General features: G+C 36.7%; 1 protein-coding gene across 7 annotated transcripts in view; it reads right to left on the bottom strand.

Annotated features, from left to right (window-relative positions):
• LOC117421161 (protein Hook homolog 3) overlaps positions 1-23741 on the bottom strand; it is a 63922-nt gene that overhangs the window by 18498 nt on the left and 21683 nt on the right. For 2 of the 7 annotated variants that reach the window (XM_059023587.1, XM_059023593.1), the window contains exons 3-16: positions 21033-21105; positions 18888-18938; positions 18270-18402; positions 15924-15991; positions 14881-14943; positions 13779-13862; positions 12753-12815; positions 6015-6178; positions 4722-4826; positions 4376-4516; positions 2326-2527; positions 1848-1958; positions 1209-1293; positions 696-765 (exon numbers count right to left, since the gene is read on the bottom strand). In XM_059023587.1, coding sequence (XP_058879570.1) covers positions 696-765; positions 1209-1293; positions 1848-1958; positions 2326-2527; positions 4376-4516; positions 4722-4826; positions 6015-6178; positions 12753-12815; positions 13779-13862; positions 14881-14943; positions 15924-15991; positions 18270-18402; positions 18888-18938; positions 21033-21105 — 1413 coding nt within the window. The remainder of the gene's footprint in view (positions 1-695; positions 766-1208; positions 1294-1847; positions 1959-2325; positions 2528-4375; positions 4517-4721; positions 4827-6014; positions 6179-12752; positions 12816-13778; positions 13863-14880; positions 14944-15923; positions 15992-18269; positions 18403-18887; positions 18939-21032; positions 21106-23741) is intronic. The other 5 variants (XM_059023578.1, XM_059023604.1, XM_059023584.1 and 2 more) reach the window with 3 other exon arrangements.

Genomic DNA, 23741 nt, shown 5'->3' with positions numbered 1-23741 from the left:
TCCTAGACATACTGAAGGAGGGCTGAGGCCCTGCACATGTAAATAGTGTTTTTTGTTTCTTTTTTATTTTTCTAAATAGTTTATTGTTAAATAGTTTGTGTTAAATATAGCAGGGCTGGGAATAGAATCCCCTACTTAATTACAATAAGTGTGGAATGTGGCCAGGTGTTAATTGATATACAACAGGAGCTGGAAAGCCAGTTCCTTTGTTCTCTACAAGCCAGAGGTAAAGGGCTGTGTTGGTGGAGGACCCGCATGGCAGTGTGTGGAACCAGGGTAAGCAACAAAGCACTAGTGATCACCAAGTGTATACCGGGATCCTAGTGTTTAACACAGGGAAAATTAGGTTGGGGGATTTAATCCCACAACAGGGTACAAGCATGTGTCAGTGTAGTTGGTTCCTGGAGAGGGACACTCCTTTTCGTGGAGGTAGCGCTCAACTCTATTTTATTAGCTTTGTTTTGCCTTTTTTGTATTTATTATTATGTTTGTGAATTTTCTCCCGCACTTGGACTACCATTGATTGTACCCTAGTGGCGGCCATCTGTTATTACAACTGTTATTGCAAATAAAACCTGCGCGCCTGCGCGCCTGCGTGACGTGTCAACGTCAACCTCTGTGTCCCTCTGGTCTGTCAGAGGATACCCACAACCCACTTATACACAAACAGATATTTATGAAATAAGACCACATACCTGTATTCAGGTGTAACAATTTCTGCAGCCAAACAGTCGGTGGAATCCTGACTGCCCAGTGGAACGAGACCTGTAAAAATATCACATGCATTTGTGAGTATGTGATAGATCAAGATCAGGCTGCTTAATACCCTTCCTAAAATCATGACTTCTTACTATGGTTAACATTCCCACTGCCCCTCTTTATTATGTTAATACTAGTTCAGTTATTAACTTTATTTTTTAAATACAACAGGTACATCCTGGTTCTTACCTGTGCAGACCACTAGAGTCAGCCTGGACTATAGTATAGGATAATGAACCCTTTTAAATATGTCCATATTCTGAACTGAAGTATAAAGAAAAGCAGGCAAAGAATCAAAGGGTTTTTAATACATTAAAAGGCAGAGTGAAAACTGCAACCACACAGAATATGAAAGTTGTTGCAACTGATAAACACCTGTGGAAGCCAGTGTTCTATGTACTGCATGTTCAAGATTGCACACATTTGTATTACAGAGTTCCAGTCAGTACCTGCCGTGAGTTGGCCTTCCTGTGCTTGTACACATCGCAGCTCTTCAATCGTTTCTTTCAGGGAGTCTCTCTCTGTGCGCAATCGCTGAAAGAAGAGACCATATGAAAAGTCATGAGCAACAGAAAGAATGAACAACTGGCATTATAACGAATGATCAAGGATACTTCAATCGACTAAGAGAATAAGGTCAACATCATTCACTGACTCTCATAAACAACTAGAAAAAGTTTAAAATAATAATATTATATATATATATATATATATATATATATATATATATATATATATATATATATATATATATATATATATATATATCCTGACACACACAGGAACCCCACTCCTGTAGTTTTCTGCTCATTAAACTGCACTTTGACTGTAGTTGCTTCTACATAAGACTACAGATTGTCCTTTCAGTCTTGTCAAACCCGTTATAAAAAAATAAAATAAAATAAAAAAAACTTAAATGAGATCATTCAAAACAGCCATCGGTCAGACCACCTGCTCTAGCGGATATAAACTGTAAACTTTCTTATATAGACCATCTACATCTACACAAAGTTTTCCCCATCTAAATCGAACTTCAAAAGCTGAAAAATGTAATTTAAAATGTTTGAAATGAAAGTAGAACCAATTACATCTTTTTCTTTCTGTAGAGAATCCACTTTTTCTTTTAACCTTTTGTATTCAAATTCCATCTTGTCTGCTTTTTTTGACTCTTCAGACAATCTGTTCTGGAGCTCCACAACCTGCAAGGTGGCAATATAAAACGTTACTCATTTATCAGTACAGTTTCGATACACTTACCTATTTACTTTGTCGAAACTAAACAGAATATTTTCAAAGCATTTCTTACAGTCCTAATTTCAAAAAGAAAACCTAGAACCAAACAACCAAGAATTAAACTCAAGGTTTATTAAGCACCCTAAAGTTGTTTGTGGAAACAAAATCAAGACGACCAACATTTTGGTTATTGCCTTCATCAGCCAACATGTGCACCAGTTTTGTTCCTGTTCATCACTAAAAACTCTTGGATGTATGCACTGATTAATGCATTACAAGAAACATTTGTCTGACTTGACTTCTTTTAGTTTTCCCTCAGCATACAGTCTCTACCTGTCTCTTGTATGTTTCCAGCTGCCCGCGTGCTGCATTAGCTTTCCTCAGCTCCTCCTCCAGGCTGACTGTGTTCTGCATGTACAGAGTATTCTTCTCCTCCAGCAGCTTCACCTGTCTCCTCAGGTCTCCCAGATCCTCCAGCTTCTTTTTGTAGGAATCCACCATGCCCTCCAGTTTGGCCACCTTATCTGAAGAATGCCTGGATGAAGCAGAGACAGGGGGAACATTTTGTGGCTTTAATACACCGACATCCATAAGCAACATTTATCTTTCTGCATGAAAGACATAAGGGTCAGGAGTGTAGTAATAAACTAAACTTATAAAAGTTTTAATTCAGTTCTGACTGCTGGTGAACAGAAAGGATTTGGGTTTGCAAAACACCTCTGCCTGTTTTATTGGACTAACCAGAATATCATTACAATAAAGGTTATTCATTTGCTAATTTTGGGCACTATGATGTCCAGAACTCTTGTGCTTTGCTCTTGTAGTTTATATCATCAGGCTGACCTTGCTATAAAAAACCCTCAATTTCACACCATTTTTTGAATGAATATGAGCAAAGACACAAATCTTCCAGTACATCCTAAGAGCTGCACTGTGCATTTTAAAATATAAACTCACTGTGTTTAATTGTCAGTTTATTTATTTCTGATGTATTCATGTAAAATCTATTTTTGTTCATGATACCAGGGGAAAGGTCTAGCAGCCAGAATGTATACCCAGCATCTTCCTGACTGATGTGAAGGTTTAAGTGGTTTTCCTGTCCTGATAAAGCTGTTTTCAAGGACTTTCAGTAAGACATGCAAGTAATTTCTTGTCAGATGAATGCAGGTCACATTTCACCAGTCTTGCTTTGTAAAGCCTGTACGTGCCTTTGCAAATGTAGGATGCTGCAAGCAGGAGAGGTTCAACTACTGTATTAGACTGTGGAGAAGCAGATTATGAATGTGTGTGTTGAAAGACATTCATTTGGGAACACCTGTCTAACTTAGTTACAAGGGATTCTGAGCACCTCTGGAATTTTTTAAATCAGTTAGTGGATTTTAAGTAAATTTAATTTTTAACAAGATTAACCCTTTGCGGTCCTATGTCGGACCTGGTCCGACATTGCAATTATTCCTATCCGGTCCAATGTCAGACCCTGTCAGACATCATCAAAAAAACGCCAAAAACGTGTTTCTAGTCGTTTTTTCTCCGGAAAAAGCCGAGAAAACCATTCAATGGCCGAGTGGGAGCGTCAGGAGCCGAGACAAGTCGGGAGGAAAAAAAAATAAATAAAAAATATATTATATATATATATATATATATATATATATATATATATATATATATATATATATAAAAAGGGCGTAATCTCATGAATAGTCATACTTGCCCCTGGCATCAGATATGGGCGGTCATAAGGAAACAAGCTGGCTGTTACTGAATCAGCGCACAGAGAATATCACGGACATTTGTAGAGCTTTTTTTTTTATTGAGGAGTTTGGTGATAAAACGAGTGATCAGGAGATGATTGATCGGTATGTACGACTATTATTGTTATTATTATTTATTTCTTGGCATATGTGAAAGCGATAGCGAACGAAAGGGTGGGGCGGGGCTGGAGATGCCTAGTGAGTGCTTTGTTGATATGCAGGGCCTTTTAAACCCGTTTGACTGTGGAAAAAAAATACTTTTAAACAGCGCGTCTAACATTAACTGCGCGTGTGAAAATAATTTGGACCTGACGTGCCTGACATGCACTTAATAAATGGACTGCAAAGGGTTAAAAATAACATATATATATATATATATATATATATATATATATATATATATATATATATATATATATATATATTCTTTTTGTATTTGTAGGCAAGTGAGGTGGGGAAGCATATCAATGCTGCACAGGATTCAGTGAATGATGCTTCATGTATAGACACAGTGCAACATTAATATGCTTTCCACTTCACTTACTACATATAGTACAATACACTTTTTTTCTGGAATAGTTACAGTATAATCACAAAACTGAAAAATACAATAGAAGCTGTTTATACTGTACCTAAGGACATCCATCTCATCCTTCAGAGACTGGGCTTCATCTGCCAGCGATGTCAGCTCCTCATTTTGTCCTCGCAGCTCCCCGATTTCTTTCTCCAGCTCCTCGCATCGTATCCTGTAATCATCTTTAGCGGCTTCTAATCTACAATGCAGAAAAAACAAAACAAAACACTATTAGCTTGTTGCTGGGGAGGAAACAAAAGAATGCTTATTTCTAACACCGAATTAGTGGAAAGACACACATGCAACACAGCTGTGTGGGTTTGTGGAGAACTAAACCAAGGCTTCAGCAGGGGTGCGAGTGGATAGTTGTGCTGATGGTAAAGAACCCAAGCTTAGACTTTTACCTCCTTGTGGACATTAAAAGTAAAGCAGTTAGAGGACTGGGATGCAAGGTGGAAGGAAATGGGTGCACATCCCAGCTCAGATTTGCACTGTCAGAGAAGGACTGCCTGGTGTAAAAGCAATGAAGACTGAAATCAGTTGCAGGGTTAGTGACTAGTCCTGGCAAATTTTACTTTGATTGTCACCATAGTTCTAGTAATAGTAATTTTTTTTTACAAATGTTTTGCTGCACCAACAGCGAGTCGTGGTTATATCTTATGTTGTTTCAACATTTTTCTGAACAAGTTTAAATGACCAAATTTGCCAAACCTAGTTTAAAAGTTCAGTTTAGCATCGGCAATTAACTGAATACAGAAATAAGACATGCATACTGAACATACTTTTGGATATGCAAGAGCCATACAGATCCATGTTACAGACAGAATGACACAAATGAAAGGTGTTTTCCTCAAGACACACATTACAGTAGTTAATTCCTGCCTTCCTTTAGACTATTAATATCTTCTTGTACTTAGAATGCTTACTAAGAAAAATGACCTACATGCATTTGCAGGACTGTGAGATTTCCTTAAATGTACTAGAATCAATTTGGTTCTTGAGTATTCCTTTATATGGATGAACATACCAATTCTAAGAGAATAATGTTGTATATTCTTTACCCTCTTGATCAGGTCATGCTTTGACACACAGGTCTAGAATGGGAGGTTTCAATCGGGGGTGGATTGTTTTTTGGATCTCAATACACAGCATGGGGCTTGTGGACAGTGGGGTGGAGGTAGGGGAGGATAACCAAGCACGACACAGATTAACCCACCACTATCTGCTGAGCCAGAATATCCTCTAGTTGTAAAGAAGTGCACATCTATTCCAGTCCCAATTAACCCCAGCTGAAGATGCTTAATGCTAGGGTGTACACAGCACTTCCTAGGGGGTATGAATACAAGGGATGAAAATATTCATTATTTTAAAAAAATGATTATAGATTTAATAAGTCTGAAAATTGCATACACGAGGATGGGACAAATGGTGGAAACTATAGCACAACTTTAATAAAATTCCTAATGGCAATTTCTTCTATTCAACCGAAACTGAAATGCCCTTAGAAAAAGGCAGTCATTGCTCATTTGATCTAGAGTCACATTCAGTGAGAGTCAATTCCAGACAGGTTAAATCCACAGCCTGCTAATTATACGTACGCTAATAAAGAAATGTCATTTGATTGGTAACATGAGTAGTGAAGGTGGTTATTGCTTCACACCCAGCAATTCAATGACTGCAGTCCCAGTATACTATACCTAAACGTTTCTTCCTGGAGCTGATCTAACTGGGACTGCAGCTGCAGGTGTCTCCTCCCAGCAGGGCTGTTGGGGTCTTCGATGGAGTCTGACTGGTTGAGTCGTTCCATAAGGATCTGGTTTTCTGCCAGCAAGCTGCCTTTCTCCTCCTGCAGAGCTGCAACCTACAGGAACAAAACAACATGGCCGCCTGTTATTTTCAGTAACCCTGAGAAAGATTTTTTTTTTTCCCCCAGTGAAAAAACATATTATTTTAATATATATATATTAACCATTTAACTATGATGCCAATATGGATATCTGAATCTTGTGTTGTCTTTCTAGGATAATGTTTATGTTACATTGGTATGTATGTATGTGTATATGTATGTATGTGTGTGTGTATATATATATATATATATATATATATATATATATATATATATATATATATATATATATATATATAAATTGTAAATAAACGCCAGGTCTCTGTCACTGCCATTGAAGCTGAGGAATATGAGGAGGAGCTTGAGTGTAATGAACTGCGACAGCGATGAAAGTGACTCTCAGGATTAATAAATAATAATAACAGAAAATGTAATTTAAGGTAAGCCTATATGTAATGCAGTTGTTACGTTATTAAAAGTTTTGATAATTTTAAGCGTGCTGAAAGTAGACCAGATACAAACCTCTTGGTGTATTTTAATGTGTTTTGTTGTATTAACAAAGTTTGAGAGTAAACAATACATTATTTTTGATAATGATACTTATTGCTTTTATTGTTCATTTTTAAAAACATTTTAAAAGTTAATAAAAAAAATAAAAAATAATAATAATAATAATAATAATAATAATAATAATAATAATAATAATAAGAGTGGTAGCTCTAATTCTGTTTTAAAATACAAATTTGTACTTCTGCTTGTTCATTTTTCAATGTTTTGCATACCGTATCCTTGCTAACCAGTGCATATAAAAAGACTATTATTAATACTTTCGCTTTATACTTGAGGGTGTACAATACAATGTAATTTTGTTATAAAACAAAACTGTTACTTAGTTCCCACTGACACACAACCTTTTAACAAAGTTGCTGGAATGTTTAAATTGAGTTACGATGTTGCTACAAGGTTGTGTGTTGGCGGCTTCTCAATGACCGCATGAAGCATGTGAAGCTAGAGATAAAAACGCTAGTGTCTCAAATAATGTCGGTCTCCAATACGCGCCGGGTCTGCTGGCAAACATTGCAAATAAACGCCAGAGGCGTTTAATTGAAGTTTTAAATTATATATATATATATATATATATATATATATATATATATATATATATATATATATATATATATATATATGCCTGGACCTCTTACCTTCCAGATTGCAATGATAGGGTTTAGGGTTCTATTATTTACATAGACAAGATTTGGTGTCTTGATAAATACTTCTTGTTTTCCTCAGGATTAAATACTTGAGGAGAGCCCTGTACACAACATCAGCAGAAGTTATAATTTGTATTATTATAGTGTGTGTGTGTGTGTGTGTTTCAGGTTGTTTCTCTCTGCTGGTCACACATTTTGTGGATGAAACTTCTGGAAGGTGGTTGGTGAAGAAATGTTGGTGGAAAATAAATTATTACATTTTAAATTCATTTTAAAGCATAATGCACACAACTATAACAATAATAATAAATAATGAGGGAAACAAGTACAGTTTGTAAAAAAACAACAACCGTGTATTAGTGATGGAAAAATAACTCATGCATTTCAACAGGTGTATGATTCAATTTGATGCATTCCACAATTTGATGACTGAAGCAGAAGCGACAACATGGCTGTATTGCAGAGATGTCAGAGTGGCAGAATTAGTCCGGTCATTGTCTAAAAAATACTGTGCCTCCCATGAAACTGACAAAGCCTTAAATCTGCTCCTAGAAAACAAGATTAAGCAGTGGTCCTGGGGTGTGGATTGTTAACATCCCTACAGTTCACTGTGCTTTTCTTTAAGACTATGGTGCGACACTGTAAAATGCTTAGACAAGTGCAAAGGCAAAGCAAAATTTTCTGAAAGGAATTAAAACCATGTTAACAGTATAAATCAAGCAAGGAATTGCTCAGAAGAATAACTTAGCTACAACTATGTTGTCCTTGTACTTGCTGATAATTAGGGCCCAATGAGTTTAAATACCATACCCTGAAAATTAAGAATAACTCACACACACACAGTTTATTTACAAATAAACTCCACCACGAGCAGATTAGCTGTACCACCCCTCTACTCCCTATCCACGGATATCAGGACTGCTCAGTCCCTGACCACCTTCAGGCGCCTCCTCAAGACACACCTGTTCAGACAGCATCTGTAAACCTCACAACTCTCGACTATACTAGACTACATGGCACCCAATTGTACCAGTACTTGCATCAGCTTATACTTGTACTGAACTGCTCCATACCCTGCCATATTCTACCACTGCTCTTAAATTATATTTCCTGTATCTTGTACTTGATTTTACTCTTACAGGTATCCGTATCCATGTTTTTTGTAATTGCTCTTATTTGAAATCATTCTCATCCATTTATCGTACTTACTATGTGTGCTTAATGGACTTTAATCGTATGAGCAAATATTTTAACCATAAGTTAACTGCTCTTAGTCAGACCTGCTCTTAAATGTAATTATTATTATTATTATTATTAGTTTATTTAGCAGACGCCTTTATCCAAGGCGACTTACAGAGACTAGGGTGCGTGAACTATGCATCAGCTGCAGAGTCACTTACAATTACATCTCACCCGAAAGACGGAGCACAAGGTTAAGTGACTTGCTCAGGGTCACACAATGAGTCAGTGGCTGAGGTGGGACCTCCTGGTTACATGCCCTTTTCTTTAACCACTGGACCACACAGCCTCCTATTCTTTATTTTGCTCTTATTTGAATTTTATCTTATTTTCTACTGATTTTACTGTACTTTATAACTGCTCTTATCTGTAATGTGATACTTTGTACTGTGATATTTTGTAACAATTATAAGTTGCCCTGCATAAGGGCGTCTGCTAATAAATAAATAAATAAATAAATAAATAAATAAATAAATACCAGTATAAAAAAAAAAATATCAGTTGGGTCATTATATGGGTACAGTACATTAGTCATTGCAGACAATTATCATAATCGTAGTAAAAACAACTTAACTACTATACAACCTGGCAGCTGGAAAATAGCTTGATGTGTTATACAATTTACAGTATATAAGTGGCTGCACTATAAATATCAAGTTCTTCACATTAAAGTGTGTTATTAACTGAAAGGAAAGATATACAACAAAATATTCAGGTACTATATATATATATATATATATATATATATATATATATATATATATATATATATATGTCATGCAGTCAAAAACCTATAAATACCTCCAATGATTTGATTCAAACACAGGCTCCCTTGAGAAAGATATGTACAACATATCGAAACATTGGGCAGCTGGCTCTGTGAGCTAATATATATATATATATATATATATATATATTTATTGTAGTGAAATAGGTTAACGCAGGCAGGTGCATCACACAGGGCGAGGAAATCCACACACAGGCGGAGGGCGGGCACGAACCCGGGACCTCTCACACTAAAGCATAGCACCGATACAGCTGTACAAGAGCCGGCTCCTCTGCAAGGAGAGTCTTTGTGTGTGATTACATCACCTACCAGCCCTGCTGCTGCCTTCCCCATCGCACGCTATATATACAAATATATATAAAGATATGTACAACATACTGAAAGCTGGCTCTTTGAGCTATATATATATATATATATATATATATATAGCTCAAAGAGCCAGCTTTCAGTATGTTGTACATATCTTTCCCAAGGGAGCATGTGTTTGAATCAAAACATTGGAGGTATTTATAGGTTTTTGACGGCATGACAGCTTGATTTGGCCTCCCCAGCAGATCAGCATGCACAACTTTTGAATGAATTTTGTTTATTTATTTAAATGTTATATATTTATTGGAGTTAATTAGTTCATTCTTTTCTGTTGAGTTCCGTTGGCATTATCGTGTTCAGTCTATTTATCCATTTACTTTCTTTTATTCTTCTATATGTCACATTGTCTAATTTTAGCTGTTCTAATACTACAAACTTTACATCATTTATGTCATGTCCTTGACTAGTGCAAGTATTTGTAGAACCTATTCTGTCAATTATTTTTTTATGTTTACTGTGAACTAGAATATCACCTAAATTGGCTTCTCTTTTGAATGCTACAACCGGGGCCTTAAGAAATAGCTTTTTTTCAATTTTTCTTAATTACGTAGAATCCGCAAGTATTTCCAAACTAGCTTAGAAATATTAGGCAAAAGTTTAGAGTAAGTCATTACTAATGGGACTCTTTTGACCTCTATTTTTATAATCTAGTAGATCATCTCTTTTTATATTCTCATCATTTTACCCTTCAATATTACCAGTGAACAATTTAGATGCTTTGAGAGACAGAATAACAATAAAGTCTGAAAGGTTTGATCTGAAGTGCACAGTTTCCCCAACACCTCTGAATACAAAATGTTACTCTTCTGGTGTTGCAGCTGCATTATTTAGGAAAGGTCAACACATAGCGGAGGGAAGACAATACATATATTAATCAAACCAAAATTTAACAAACAAATCTGAAATCAGTCAAGTTAAATTTTAATTCCCTAATTTTACAGAAAACTACAAAAAACAAAAGATCTTAACTGAAATACTGTCCTGAGGTAAACCTACAATAAACTGATTGCCCAGTTCCATTAACCATTAACTTTTTATTTTCAACGATTAAGACATCAACATAAAATATACCTCCACACCCTTGTTTACTAATTTTGTATTTTTCTAAAATGTTTTTTTTCCCCAGTAAATGTTAATGGAACTTGGCCCTCATTCAAGTAGAAAAACATTCTGGCTAACAGTGTTCAGTGTTCAGTGTCCTGCTAATAGAAACTTTTTTTTGTCGTCTTTGAACGCAGAAATGATCTCAGGACTGATTTGCTTTGGGGTTTTTTAATGTCTACTCTCTCAGATTTGTAATCCCTCTCCTCCCCATATCTATATCTGTATTCCTACTGTACCTTACTGTCTGAATATTTAGTTGGACAGTATTGCCATGTTTGCTCCTCTAAACGTGGCTGTCTTGGCTTTGTCCAGGACACCGGCAAGCATTCCTCCACAGTCTGAAGTGGTGTAGGTAAAGAGACTGCAGCCAATCCCTCCATGGCTTGGATGGGCAACCTATGTTCGGCCATACTGCCCACTGTCTGCTGGCGTCTGTCTTCTTGGTACTTCTGCTCGGCAGGCTGTTGGTGATGAGCTAATGCCTGAGCATCCAGGAACATATACCTCATTCCAGCACTCACAGCTAGCAGGTCAGGTATCCTTCTTGCAGAGGTCTCTTCTTCACTTCCCAACTTCTTCCTCTGAGCTTTCTTCATGGCATAAGACCAGGTAGTCCTTGCCCGTTTCTTAAGCGTCATTCTATATAAGGCTTCTTAGGCCAAATACAACTTATACCTGACTAAACTGGTCTTAATAAATCTTCAGAATGCACACAAATTGTTCAGCAATAACTAACACATCCAAAAACTTAAAACTGCATTATGTTATTTGCATTTTATGCAACCAATCCAGCATTAAAAATATATGAGAACCTATTAAACGCCAAATCACATTGCATCTGGGGCTGCTGTTTACCTAGCCTATACTTACTCACTTTCCAATACTGGGAGGAGTCTGTGCACAGTAGTCTGGCAAGTTTCTGTTTCAGTTCTTACAGAGTTTCTTTTTCCTCTGTCATGACTTCAGCTGTTCCCCGTTTGCCAACTAATGGCTGCTGAAAACTTTTGATTAATGGTGAAAGATTTTCAAACTCATACAGCTCCCCTCAAAGGAAGGCTTGTTAAATACATTTCCAAACAAACTTAGTTTAAGGTCTTGTTCTTGTTTTTTTTTCTTGTATTATGGGCACTGCACCTACAGTAAGTATCTTTTCAAACGATCATGTTTTTCATTGCCCAGCTCGTACACTACACTACTCCACAAGTAATAACCTTATCACTGCCTCTACTTACTTAGTCACTGGTCATTCTGAACTATGAAATACTGCAGTCTCCTAGTCTCTCCCTCCTTATCAGTAACTGCAGCACACATTTACAGTTTAAGTCTTACTTAAGTACTGCACATTGATATGTTCAATGTGTATTTTTAATTGTAATGGTGGCTGCTGGGTTCATAAAAAGCACATTATACATGTTCTATTGTATTGCACTGTATATTGTAAATGACTGCCCCACAGGCCCACGGCTGCTTAAATATTTGCCAGTATTGGAACGTTAACTTTTTTCCACAACGTGAGAGGAATCTCTCTCAAGCTATTAAAAGTGTAATATGCACAATAACAGGTGTATCTCTAATGCAATTCAGAGTGTATCAAGTGGCTCAACTTCTTCATATAGAATTTTATTTGGAAGCATGAGTATGGCAATAAGAAGAAATAATGACTTAGGTCCCATAGTACCAAAAGGCTTTTGGTTCTGCATTACTAGGTTAAAAAAAAGGTGGTACAGTATTAGTTTTAGCATAGTGGCCAAACAAAACTCATTGTGACAGACTAATGCGCACACAGTGTTAGAGGATTTCCCAGGGATGCTGTTAAAGCAGACTACAATTCCAGTGCCATGGGAGCCAAAAACGAAAAGAAAAGAAAAAGCAGAATTACCCTTTCGTCTAGTTCAATACACTCTAATCTCAGTCTACCTCGCTCCTCTTGAACAAGGTATGCCTTCAAAGCAAGGCAAAGTGGAGAAGTAGTTAAAAGAAAAGGTAGGGAAACAAAATACGGGTATATAACAGAAAGAGATCAGATTACTAGAAAAGAAGGGTTTCCACAGCACCGGGCAAAGAACAATAATATACAAATGCATTACCTTTACATGACAAATGTGGTTTTCAAATCATTGCAGACTACTTCAGATATTAAATGGCATTCTCGTTTGCCTTAAAAGGAGTGCTAACCAATGTTTTTTATGCATTAGCAGCCTTGTCACTGGCCCCCTTTTTCTTGGTTTCATTCAGGACATACCATTTTTCAATGCAAGAAAAATGTGTAATAACTGCCTGTGTTTGGTTAAACGACCTGATTGGAGCAAGACCATTGGATTAAAATTGCCATACAGCACAGGGAGTGATTTCATACCACTGATGAAGCAGCAACTCTGTACTCTGTAGCATTGTCTCTGAAATATCTACACATTCCAAATTAAACCAAAAGATCTTCACCGTAAGAAAAGGGGATCAGTCATGGTGATGACAGTAAGAAGTAAGGAAAAGTATTAACAATCTTTTAAGTTTGCCCAAGAAACAGTACTCATGTATTATTATTTTTGGCTTATATTGACCATTTCCTTTAAAAAGTTTTAAAATATTGCATTTAATAAAGTTTGCCCGATGTGTGGGAACCCAATAATAATATGGCAATTGCACATATTAAGAAGCAAAGGAAAAATGGAAACAATTACCATTCAGAATATAGACAAAAGTCTTAGAAAATAAATACATGTGAATTTGTGGTTCAGTAACAGAAATGAAAAAAAGAACTGTAAAATGCAGGACTCATAATGAATATTTCATCCATAAAGCCACTCATGGTTTGTTAAACACAGCTCACTTAAACAATAGCAACTCAGCCACCACTGTTAACATACAATAACTGATTTTCATTCATATGATATGAGTTCAGACTCACCTGCATATCCAGCTCATGACACCTTTGTGCGATTTCTTCTTTTGTTGCCAATGCGTCATTCAATTCCTCTACGGTTTTCTTAAGCTAAAAAGAAAGCAAATTCACCAAAGTTATAAATACGAGAATGTCATTTTTAGAATTGAGTTAACCACTTTAGAACAGTGATGAGAAAATCTGTATTGTATTTAAAAAGATATTGTGCCCTTTATCATTTATTGTGAGCTGAATGTTTAAGTGTTATAATACAAACTGTGACTATACCGAAATATAGTATGTCAGTAACATGTACTGTATATACCTTGCCATGGCATGGCTGTAAAGAGCTTTAAAAAAAAAAAAAAAGAATGTAAAGAATATCATTACCATACTGCATCACAACTGAATAAGTGGTTACCTAGATATATTTTAAACATTGTAAATGCTCAGAAACACTCTGTGACTTCTGCCTCTTTCCACAGCCTGCCCTGCCCTGCCCTATAACTTGGCTTTATAAAAATGTTTTGAGTCAATAATAATTTCAATAAAACAAAAAACAAAAAAACAGTTGCCCTGGAATCAGTATCAATGATTAAATCAATGAGAATGTTTTTATCTGAATTTAAAGCATTAAGAAGTTAGTGTTTGGTGAGCTGTCTACTAAAAAAAACACAGAAGTTGTGATGTTAGCTCAAGTCCTGTGGTTTTACAAAAAAAGTGTTATATGTTGCATTGTTTTTGGATTACTGGAATATCTGCTGCTACTTAGAACAGTAGCCTGGCATCAAAACTCACCTACACAACAGGATTATAAGAAAAGCCTAGTCTTCATTATATGAAAAAATGAATACAAAAAGTGGCTCTTGAAGTTGCTCCATCATTATTAGAACAATTCACTTCAATTTTCTTTTTACACCCATTTTGGTTACCACTATTTGCTTCTATATATATCTATATATATATATATATATATATATATATCTATATATATCTATATATATCTATATATATCTATATATATCTATATATATATATATATCTATATATATATATATATATATATATATATATATATATATATATATATATATATTTTTTTTTAATCAGTGTTAGTGAAAAGAAATACCTGTTTATCAAGGTCAACATAAGCGTAATTCCCTGCCGCCACTGGAGTTTCTTTGCTCATCAGCTGAAATGCAGAAGTCAGGATTACTCAAAGTAAAGAAGATGTACATCACAATATAAGGCACTTGTTCAAACATGTACAACTCATGTGATGCAACACATATTTGTTGGGGTTTCTCAACCCTAAAAAGACCACACTACCTTACTAATTTAGGTCAAGCATCTCTATATGCACTACTCCAAAAAATGAAAGGAGCAACATTTCAAACTTGAATTTTTCTAAAACACAGTTTACAACTAGAATCAAATTTGAGTGTCAAGGGGGCACTTTTTACACACTGAAATTAAGATACATTAATTTGATTATGTTCACTGTATCAGTGACGCGCAATGAAATCAAAATTCAACAGGAGTCACAACAAATTCACAAGCTACATGTCTTTGTGTATCCCCAGATTCCAGCCTCTGAACAGCTCTGGCAGTGTGGACTTCAGCAAAAATCTTCATCTGCCGCCACCTGGAATCTTTATACGCTATGACTCCCAAACGAATATCAACAAACAATGTGGAAATCTGAAGTCTAAAACTGGGGGTACCTGCTTTTAAGGGGGGGGGGGGGTAAGCCGGTGCAAAATGCATCACAACAGCCGTTTATTAAAGGACACGTAAAAGGTCTCTCATGAATGCCTGAACAACTGTTTTTGACTGTTAATTTTGTATTTATTTATTTGTCATATTTAATGTTTGCTCCTTACATTTTTTTCAATACTGTAGTATATACACCGTTTACAGTACGTCTTTATCATGAGTTGTCCTCATTCAAACAATATCATCTTATCAGTTTGTTAAACTACTGCAAATAGTTTATATCCTCCTAACGATATGCAAAACGCAACCTGAAAAAACTACTGTGTGTGTTGTTTTTGGGGTTTCTTTGCCAATAAACTTAAAGATCAATACAAATTGAATGTACATGCCTATTTTGCAGTGCTCATTTGCCAATCACATTTTTATTTTTAAACTGTAGTGTTAGTTTGTGTTTACCTCTTGAATTGCTGTCATGACAACATGTTGAACAGACTCCTCCATCATCATAATTGTCTGGATATACTCTACGAAATACAAGGAAGAACAAGTTTGACATGTGAAAAGAATACCACAGTACACACACTTTGAAAGTTTTGTTTCGCAAAGACATACAAGCAAAAGGATCTTTGTGAAAGGGTAGCGTGGAGGCCAAGGCTTGTTACCCGTCAGTAAGGAAACCCAGAGACAAAAGCTACAGTTAAATGCACACTTTTATTAACAAACAAAATACAAAAGAATCAAAAAGGCACAGGAACCAATATAAACAGTTTAAACAAAACAAACACAAACACTGCTGTCAGGCTGGGCATTCGCCTTCACTGACCAGTACAGAAAACACAGTTCAGAAACTCACCCTAAACTCCTGCAAACAAAGGGTTTTTCTCACCCTTTATGTAGGTGTCCAATCCCCAATTAGCAGTCAATTGCCTAATTAGGTAATGGCCACATCTGTGATTGTTGGCAGGGACAGATTTAACCCCATCCCTGCCAAACCTACATTTATGCAACTATTTACAATGGCATGTTTCTTCCCTGCCGCAATCTTAAACAGCTATCAATCTGAAATGAATACCAGTCTGCTATAAACATGCTAACTACTGTACACTATAAGTAGTGTTCCTTGTTTTTGTTTTTTATCTTTAAAACATTTTTCTGGGAATTTTTCAGAGTTTATTTTACATATATTAAAATAAGGATAAAAATCAGTGAAAAAATTGTTTTAATTGAAACATCGGTAAAAATTGGGGGGAAAAAAACTCAGCATACACACTTTACATGTGGAATATGATGTGTAGCAGTTCTGGTTTCTCATTAGGTTTAATGTCCCTGTCTGATAAAGCACAATCTGTGTGAGTTGAAGCCACATTTTCCCAAGTTAACTGGTACTTTGCAAACGTTTGGGCAAATCGCTGTGCTGACGGAAACAGTATCTACAGAAGGTATGAACATGACATCAGCACAAAACAAGCCAGGTTTATTTGCCTTGAAATCATAAAAATAAAATAAAATTGTGGTACAAGCCATCGGAAGACACGTCAAAAATCACACTGGACATTTCCATCAATGCGTTCCATGTAAGTTTACCAAAAGCATCACCATTTTTTGTCAAATATTTACGATTAGATTGTCGGCGTTAGGCAGTGTTTTAGCTGATGGACAGACAGTACTGTCGCACAAAGTCACCGATACATACCTCTGCAATAAACTGCGGCAGTCCAGCAAAGCACAGCGCTCTAACAAACTCATTAACACAGTCATTCTGAGCTCTCTTTTTATTAAAACATGTGTAAAAGCCGCACAACTGGATTGCTTGTCTCTGTTCTCTTTCTTGTTTTAGTTTAATGTGTCGCTTATTTTTCACTATGTTCTTTTATTGTCAGTGCAAACATGTACCTCAACGCAGCAGTATTTGCAGCGCTATGCATCCTCTGCCTCATCTGACCCACTTCTGTTATTTTTGCTTTTTGTATAATTCATTTTCTTTTGAATATTCATAAACTGATTTACGTTTTCTCCCCATTCCTCATCCACTAAAAAATATTGTATTTTCGTGTAAATATTTCAATTTAGTTTTCAATCAAGCTAGTAGTTACTACGCCCAGCAACTGCCACAATAATCAGACTTTGATTGCCCAACATAATCAGGTGATAGTGTGTTTGTGAAGTGACAGAGAACCACAGTTGAATGTTATTTGATCCTCTGGCGTCTAAATATCTGCTGTATCCTAGGATACAGTGCAGGGCTGCTTATAAAACAGCATTTTAATCAAACTATTGTGTATTTCCTAGAAAATAATACTGAGATAATATTGAATAATAGACAAAATCGGGTATAAATCAGTAAAAACCGACGTCCAGTTAAAAAACAAATCCTGAAATATTTCGGTAAAATTCGGGATATTTATTTTTTATTTTATTTTTAAAAAAATTATAGAGCGCAACAGACCGGAAGTGGTTTCAGAGCGCTGTACAAGACATAAATATATATATATATTAAAAAAAAACCGGAAACGCAGAACCCTAACTATAAGATAACCCTTTCAGCTCTGGGTTTAAAGTACATGTAGCAGCTATATTTATAAACAAATGTTGAGTGTTAATGTTTTCACAGAAACCATTAACTTGGCCCACTTAACTGTGAACCAACACTCAAGTGTTGCTTTCTGAATACAGCCTTGTGTCTCATTTGAAAGAAGTTTGGTTGAATTATCTTTGGAAAGTAGTCCATTTCACCACCTTAAATTGACCCAGTCTCAAAATAGAAAACAAAATCTGGCACCAAAATCAATCACAATTCCCCACCTTGTTTCTGCTCGCAGTTAACAGCACAGCCCAAAATGAGCTGCAGCATTCTTCCGAGCTCAGCAGCATCAGAGTGCTCTCCTACCAGGTTAACGTCCGGGAGTATGAAGTCATTAATCTGCTGCCCCAAAATCTTTAAAAAAAACAAAAAAACAAGACTATCTTCATACCAAATGAACAGATTAGCTGTCAACACTGCAGTGTGTTTACAATAGCCCTCCAGAAGACTATTCATTTGGCGCAGAGATGGCCCTCTGAAGAACAATGGAGAAAATTGATTGCTGCCTTCTGCAAAGCCACAGCATACAGTACAGTACACTGACATTTTTAAATCATATCACTCAGAACATATACGGAATGCCTCATATAGTGTAGTGCTGTGAAGTTACTGATAAAACTGGTAGACGTTTGCTCCACCTCCCTCGTTTTAAATCATCCATATTCTACTACTTCTGTGGAAATAAATAGAAGCCATTTGTCAACAATACAATGGCTTTTCAACAGGGAATGATGACACATTTTTCAACCACAAATTCATCACTATAAAATGTACCTTTTAGATGCCTGACTGAATACTCTAATAGGGACAATTTCACTCTTTATTTATTTTTTTCTTACCTCATGATTGTAGTCAAGAATGCCTTTTAAAATTTTCTTCAAGTTGCTGATCTGCAAGAGAAGAGCACCCATGTATAAGGATACCACCATACAGTAGAACAGTGGAGGATCTCTTCACAAAGCTTTAACCTGTGACTTATGTAAAGAATGGTTTTTCAAAGACGGTTTTGTGTATATCAAACTTTTATTTTATTCATTTTTCCAGTACAGTGGCTACAAGATCCAAGACCACTCATTTTAAATTTCTAAAGACAGGAAATCCAGTTTAAAACAAATATAGTATACAGCAAACTCACCATTTACAGTACTTTTTTGTAAATAGTGATGAACTTAAAAATATAATGCAATCTATGTAATACAGTACACTTTTGTATTAAAGTAACAAAGATAGAAAACTAACATTAGTTACATACAAACAGAAAAAAAATCATGCTTTTGATGTATAACAGGATATTTTACTGCAGTAATACTCAAACTTCCTGCCTAGATGGTAATACTGAGTCTTAGGATCTAGCAGAATATAAAAGACAGATTGGTGACACTTTATAAAACTTGAAAGGAATCCGTCCCCTTTGGCTGGTCAATAAGGCCAGCATTCAAGCTCTCTGTAGAGTGCTCTGTGGAATACTAATAAAACACCACATTCCTTCTAGAGTTACAGTAGAGTTCTGTAAACAGTCCAGTCCCACTGCAGCCATTCCCCAGGCTACACTCCAATAGCAACATCAGAATGCAAATCATACACTCTACAAGACGCACATCAAAGTGCAAAGAAATACTGTAATATTGCAAAATACTCACAATGCTTCACATTAATTGTTGAATTATTTATTTTTTATTATGTTTTATTTTTCAATATTTTTAAGTTTTCACGAAGCTTTATTTACTTATGTATTTATTTATTTTTACAGGCAAGAAGTACCAGAAACTTGTACACGCTCTGGTTAATTAGGCTAACCTTGTACAGAATCCTCCAGAGGTACAGTATACATGACCACATGTGGTCATATATTTATTCCTCATTTAAAACCATTAGGTGGTCCCGAGGTACAGGACAGGTTTGACCTTGCATCATGATACATAACTCTGAATAACAATGATGACATAAAAAAATTACCATGAATTATCATAATTAATCAGTTTTCTCCTATTAATTGGTGGAGAACAATTTAAAAAAATCAAAGTGCACGCACATACAGAGGGTCCCCATAATTCAGTATTGAAAGGTGTTTAGGCTAGGAGGCTTGGAGAAGATGAAACTATTGTAACTAACGGGCAGCCTTTCTAACTCACCAGAGCTCCAGTTGAGCCACACACAGAAAAGTCAGGTAAGGATACATGTTTCTAATTGATTGCATATCAGAGAAACACATTAACAGACTGCTGAAAGCACACATGTAAAAAATAACAGCCCTAACAGTGTTCATCAACACATGTGCCAAATCATTATGATTACATTGGAAAAAAGCTCAGCTCTAATCAGAACTCAGATTTGTACTGTTTGCAGAGATAAATCAGAACTCTTTGCAACAAATTGCTTGTTTGATTGTTAGTACTAGCCAATTGACAAATCATCTTCTTTGACAGAAGGACGTTCATATGCGATAAAGAAGCACAAATGGTTTGAGGGCAAACTATAAAAAAGTGAGTGATATTAAAAAATAAAAAAAAGTTCAGTTGAAGCTTGCTGTTTGAACAACGTATCTTGAAGATAATGTGTTGGTAGGCAAACAATTTGATATACAATGATATTCTATGCGCCAGTTAGTGGAAGACCATTCACAGAAACGACTCAACTTTTTGTATTAATCCATGGCGAATTTATCACCTTTTCTTGAAAGATAAGTACTATATATTTTTCCAGAATTCAGCCAATATAATAATATGGGAGAAACGCCACAATAAATATGGTAATCTATGTAATTAGTCAGCAGTGGTTTCAATTTCAGCTGTACTGTAAATAACTGCATTTAACCAACAAAAAAAAAAAAAAAAAAAAAAAAAAAAAGGAGGCCCACTGCATAACACACAACAACTCCTGCAACAATTTAGCCTTTTAAAATGTATTTTTAAGAAGTGTCCTTGAATACTATACTGTTACATGCATTATGTTTCCCAATTTAAAGAAAAAGCCTGGTACTCCACCTTTAATCTCCAATTATCTCCAACCTCTGTTTTGATCCTGTTTATCCAGTTTTCATCAAAGTATGCAGGATCTCTGTGAAATAAACAGTAAACATGTTAACACTAGAAGGACCGGAGATATACTCATACCTAGAAGCCCTGCAGCAGTATTTCTGACGGCTGTATTCAAAATACTGTAAATAGTATGACGAAAGGAGAAACAGTCGGATGTAATTAGTTTTTTTTTAATGAGTACGTTATATAAACATCTGAACAAACGAAGCATATTATATACATATGAACATTTATTTTACAAAACAAAAGAAAATGTAAATAAATAAACATCTGAACAGACATTGGTTTACACAATACATATTTATAAAACTGAAACGATAGCAATACATTTTTAACTTTTCAACAGCAAATTGTGAGGTTCTTAACCACTTGATTGATTCTGCCGTTTACCTTGGCAAGCAAAAACTGGCATTCAGAGGGCACGATGAAGGCACCAGTTCCTCAAATAGAGGTAATTATGTGGAATTTGTTTTTCAGATTTCTGACTACGACAGCATGTTAAGCAATCGCTTCTCAATAGCCACAGTATTCTCAGGTACCTCTACTAAGATTCAGCAGGAATAACAGCAGTACAGGAAGCCAAGTACGAAGCTGTAATGGTAGATTAAAACAACTGGCGTCCCAGCATCACCCCCCTCCGTCCCCCACTCAACTCAATCCAGCTTACTTACCCATACATCAGCGTTTCTTTCTTTCTATTGTGCTTGAGATCCCCAATCAGAATCTTTCCGTCTCAACCACAGCCAGTTGCTGCTCCTCTCTGCTGAAGTTCTTCACTGTGCGACGCAACTCTTGGCCACTGAATCCGACGTCTCTGAGAAACTGGGTTGTAGAATGTGCCACAAATCCTCGACAACCCACCTCCACTGGGTAAACCCGGACTCTCCATCCTCACTGTTCTGCTTCAGCAGCTAGTTGAGCATACCGCAGTTTCTACCTCTCATACGCCTCATCTACAGCATCCTCCCATGATACTGTTAACTCTACCAGGTGAACAAGGCATACTGATCCAGACCACAAGACAATATCTGGTCAAAGGTTAGTGGTGGCAATCTCAAGTGGAAAAATAAGACGTTGACCAATATCTGCCAGCATTTTCCAGTCTCTTGCAGCTTCCAGTTGTCCTGGGTGAGGCTTGGTTTTAACACCTTTTCTTGGCGGTTGCTCTCCTGGGTGGAGGAATGTTGTCTTTAGTGCGTAATGTTTTGATGGAACTGGTGGCAACTTATTGTTCATGTTACACATGTCTTCCAATGCTAAGGCCAAACATCACAGCACCTGGTCATGGCACCAAGTAAACCGTCCTTAGCTAAGACCCACCTTACATCCTGTCAAAATGTGACTCAATGTTGCAGGTGATGATCCTCTCCTACCCAGAGGTTTAGGTTCTGTGGTGATGGTAGGACATCATATGTTGACCTGATGAGGAAAGTGATTCTGCTCTGTTCCATTGTCCATAGGTCTTGCCAGCCGATCTTGCCTTGTTCCAACCCTCCCATCTCATCCATTCTCCCTGCTTGGCCTGGGAAATGGCCTTTACGCACCTTATCCTCTCCTCCTGCTTTTGCACTTCGTTGACTACCAGCTTCCTCCGTTGAGCTGGGGCTGCCTTGTGCCATGTAGGAGGAGCTGAACTGAGACCAAGACCCCCTCTTCCATGCTGAACTTGCCCCATGATATCACCAGTTCGAAGGGCAGCCTTTGACAGGTGCTGCCTCCCTTATGCATTTGTCGCGTGACTCTACTAATGTCATTTCCAGTCAGACCTTAGCGCACTTAAACTCCTCGGTTAGAGCGGAGACTGGTAGCTACAGTATTCCTTTACCATAGTCCCATTTTGCTGAGGCAGCGTGGAACTCCCAACCATTTCCTGACGTATGAACCGATTAAAGCTTCTAGCTTCTCTACTGTTGTCAAAGAAAAATCGTACACAGTCAGTGGACACAGCAGCCTCGGCAGTAGACCAAACTGAAAACACCAGAGTTTTAGTTTGCCTGGTAAAGCGCTGCTGTCTGTGCTCTTCAACCCTTCCACTGCTTGTTGTACAACTTCTCCCACACGAACTGTGTCCTTTAGATCCCCATCGTACCACCGCCCAAGACTTTTCACTGGCTTCTCAGACACTGTTGGTATTGCCTCACCATTTATGTAGAACCTTTTATCTACTACTTTACCTTTACTTATAGAGATGCTCCTTGATTTAGTGGGCTTGGATTGCATTCGTGCCCATTCAAAGTTATTGATTAATTTGCCCAATAACCGATTAGTACAGGCTACTGTTGTAGTCATGGTTGCCATGTCATCCATGTATTTTTATATACAATTACCCATTTATACAGCTGGGTTTTTTACTGGAGCAATCTAGGTAAAGTACCTTTTTTTTTATTTTTTTTTATTTATCCAAGGCGACTTACAGAGACTAGGGTGTGTGAACTAGGCATCAGCTGCAGAGTCACTTACAATTACGTCTCACCCGAAAGACGGAGCACAAGGAGGTTAAGTAACTTGCTCAGGGTCACACAATGAGTCAGTGACTGAGGTGGGATTTGAACCAGGGACCTTCTGGTTACAAGCCCTTATCTTTAACCAAAGGACCACACAGCCACCTTGCTCAAGGGTACAACAGCAGTGTCCCCCACCTGGGATTGAACCCAT

This window comes from Acipenser ruthenus, chromosome 1, assembly GCF_902713425.1.
Source record: "Acipenser ruthenus chromosome 1, fAciRut3.2 maternal haplotype, whole genome shotgun sequence".
Classification (NCBI taxonomy): Eukaryota; Metazoa; Chordata; class Actinopteri; order Acipenseriformes; family Acipenseridae; genus Acipenser; species Acipenser ruthenus.
This window is presented reverse-complemented; position numbering and strand designations above follow the sequence as displayed.